General features: G+C 41.8%; 1 protein-coding gene across 1 annotated transcript; it reads left to right on the top strand.

Annotated features, from left to right (window-relative positions):
* Positions 1-848: 848 nt before the first annotated feature.
* Positions 849-1,985, top strand: LOC6034129 (peptidyl-prolyl cis-trans isomerase, rhodopsin-specific isozyme). The gene is made up of 5 exons (XM_038254832.1): positions 849-1,009; positions 1,077-1,287; positions 1,352-1,404; positions 1,468-1,760; positions 1,821-1,985. Exons 1-5 carry the CDS (start codon positions 965-967, stop codon positions 1,921-1,923), a joined length of 705 nt encoding a protein of 234 aa, XP_038110760.1. The 5' UTR covers positions 849-964; the 3' UTR covers positions 1,924-1,985.
* The last annotated feature ends 783 nt before the right edge of the window (positions 1,986-2,768 follow it).

Here is a 2,768-nt window from a genome sequence, read left to right as displayed (position 1 = left end):
TTGCGGCGGCGACCATTCGACCAAGAATCGGAGCTGTCCAAAACGTGCTGAGTTTGTAAAAATTCGGCACCAAGCGACTACGAGGCACCAACAAAATCGTCGCAAAACACCACCAGCATTCACGGAAGTGGATTTTCCTGCTTTGGCGTCACCAGGAGCGGGATCTGCTCAAGTGGTTCCAAATCTGCAGCCATTGCCGTTGAATCAGCGGCAAAAAGTTGCAGAGAATACAACACCTCCAGGCTTCAGTCAGCAACCGAGGGGAAACCAACCAGCTTCAACGTATGAAGGCAGTAGTGACCTGTTTTCACCACAAGAACTTCTGAACATTTTCATCGAGATGACAACAACACTGCGTGGTTGCAAAACTCGCCAAGAACAAGTAAGAACGCTTGGAAAATTTATCTTAAAATACAGTTCGTAGTTTACTCGTTTAAATGATTTTGAATATTTCAATGAATTTACTTTTTTTTTTAGTTTAAAGTTAGGATTAGTTGTTAAAGTTTTTTTTTTCTTTTTTACCCAAATGTATTCGATTAAATGCAAAAATGTAAAACAATTTGAAGTAAATAAATGAATGTGAACAGTTAAAAATAAAACGAAAATTACAATTAAGATGAAGAGCATTTAGCCATACCACTTAGACTGTAAATGAAATGTAATTATTATAAGAAAGTTTAATAAAGACATTTAATTTCAAAAAAAAACTTGACCAGTTCAGCGATAGTTACGATAGTTACTGAATGGAAATGTTGCAACAGCTATTTCCTTACTTGTTATAATCCCCTCTACACATAAAACAAACCCAGACCGTTCCAGCAGTCGGTGCCTAGAATCAACAACCTTAAAAATCAATACGATTCCCAAAGTTCTAGGGCTTCTTTCCGTCCTGGAGCACCGGTATGATGAAATACGGAACAAACGGCAGTTGTACTTCAGGTGGTCTTCGACACAGTCCGTCAGCATGGCTCAGTGCACATTTTGGACATTTTGCGCCTTAGTGGCATGCGTAGGTTTAAAAATTTAATAATTAACCATATTTTGTTAATATTAATCGAAGTGTGACCTATTTTTAGGCTCATGCCGCCACGTACAAAGTCACATCCCAAGTTTACATGGACCTGACGATCGACGGTGTGCCAACCGAGCGCATGGTCATCGGTCTTTTCGGCGAGGAAGCCCCGAAAACGGTGGAAAATTTCCGCCACATTTGCACAACCGGAATCGACGGCATCACGTACAAGGGCAGTCGCATTCACAGGGCGATCAACAAGTTTATGATTCAAGGTTTTTGGTTTTGGGTGGATGTTGATAACGGAGTGGAATGTTTTAATTGGTTAATTATTTTAAGGTGGAGACATCGTTTCTGGAGATGGTCATGGATCCATCAGCATTTACGGGAAGGTATTCTCAAATTTAAGCTTGTTGCCTTACAAATTACTCAATTAAACTTCAACTAATTTGCAGTACTTTGAGGACGAAAATCTCAACATAAACCACTCGCGATCGGGACTGATTGCGATGGCGAACCGTGGACCGAACACAAACGGGTGCCAGTTCTACATTACGACCATGCCGGCGCCCTGGCTCAACGGAAAGCATACCATTTTCGGGAAGGTTATCGACGGTCAGGGTGCGGTGCACAAGGTCGAGCAGCAGAAAACGGACAGTGACGACTTTCCGGTGCCGAAGATTATTGTGGAGGACTGCGGAGATTTTCCGATGACCGATACGTACACGGTTTCGGACGATCCGTACGAGTGAGCTATTTGGATGAGTGTAAAGTGGGTTTCTTGCTTAAATTTTGCTTTATGTTACAGTTTGTGGGCGTGGATCAAAGCAGCGTACCTCCCGCTCGGAATGAGCTTTGGTATTTTAGCTCTCTTTCAGTACATAATTCGTAAATTAGACATCTATTCTTAAATTGTGACCAATTTGATTTAATAAAATGCTTGGAAAAAATGCCCGAATTTCAATTACTGACTAATGGAATAAATATTTGAATCAGTTTCTAAGCTCCTGGGAATTTTTGATACACAAAAATATTGAAGTTAATTAGCGACATTAGAAGTTAACCTTTTATTAAAAATATGTTGCTATTTTTAATGCAAAGTTGTACCAATGCCTACAGCTTATAGAACCAACTCTCAATATTTTTTCAACCGAATGCCGATAAGTAATAAAAATCTCGATATGGTTTCTTTTATTAATAATGTAGTAATTAGTAACTATGGCATAATTATTCGGGTTGCACAGTTCAACGGAAACAAACGCGAGAAATGAGTTTTACAAACGAATTAATGTATTTCGATTCGAGCGCGAGGTTTACAGTTCGAGATCAACTTTGAGAGTGAGAAACGGAAGTGGCAAAACGCAGAAGGCGTTGTTGCTCGCAAGCAAGAAAGGAAGCACAACTGTCAAAGTAGCGACAACGGTCGAGGGATAGGACAGTCGTTGTTTACACTCTAATACTCCTCCTCAACGACCACTGCCGGGCGCTGCAAGTCCAAGCAGCGAAGACAGCTTCCGGTGCTTCACGGCTCCTACGGGTTTGGTGAGCACGTCCGCAATCATGTCCTCGGTCGGACAGTACTCCAGCTGTAGCACCTTCCGTTCACAGAGTTCCTTCACGTAGCAGTGCTTGGTATCTACGTGCTTGGAACGCCGCGTTGTTTTTTCTGCTGCAACAAATTTGATGCAACTTTGGTTGTCCTCCTTGATGGTCAACGGTTTCTGCTCCGGTTCGCCGAAGTCTTCCATCAGGGTCA

Source organism: Culex quinquefasciatus, chromosome 2 (assembly GCF_015732765.1).
Source record: "Culex quinquefasciatus strain JHB chromosome 2, VPISU_Cqui_1.0_pri_paternal, whole genome shotgun sequence".
NCBI classification, from domain to species: domain Eukaryota; kingdom Metazoa; phylum Arthropoda; class Insecta; order Diptera; family Culicidae; genus Culex; species Culex quinquefasciatus.
The sequence above is the reverse complement of the archived record's forward strand: the minus strand, read 5'-3'. Positions and strand labels throughout refer to the sequence as shown.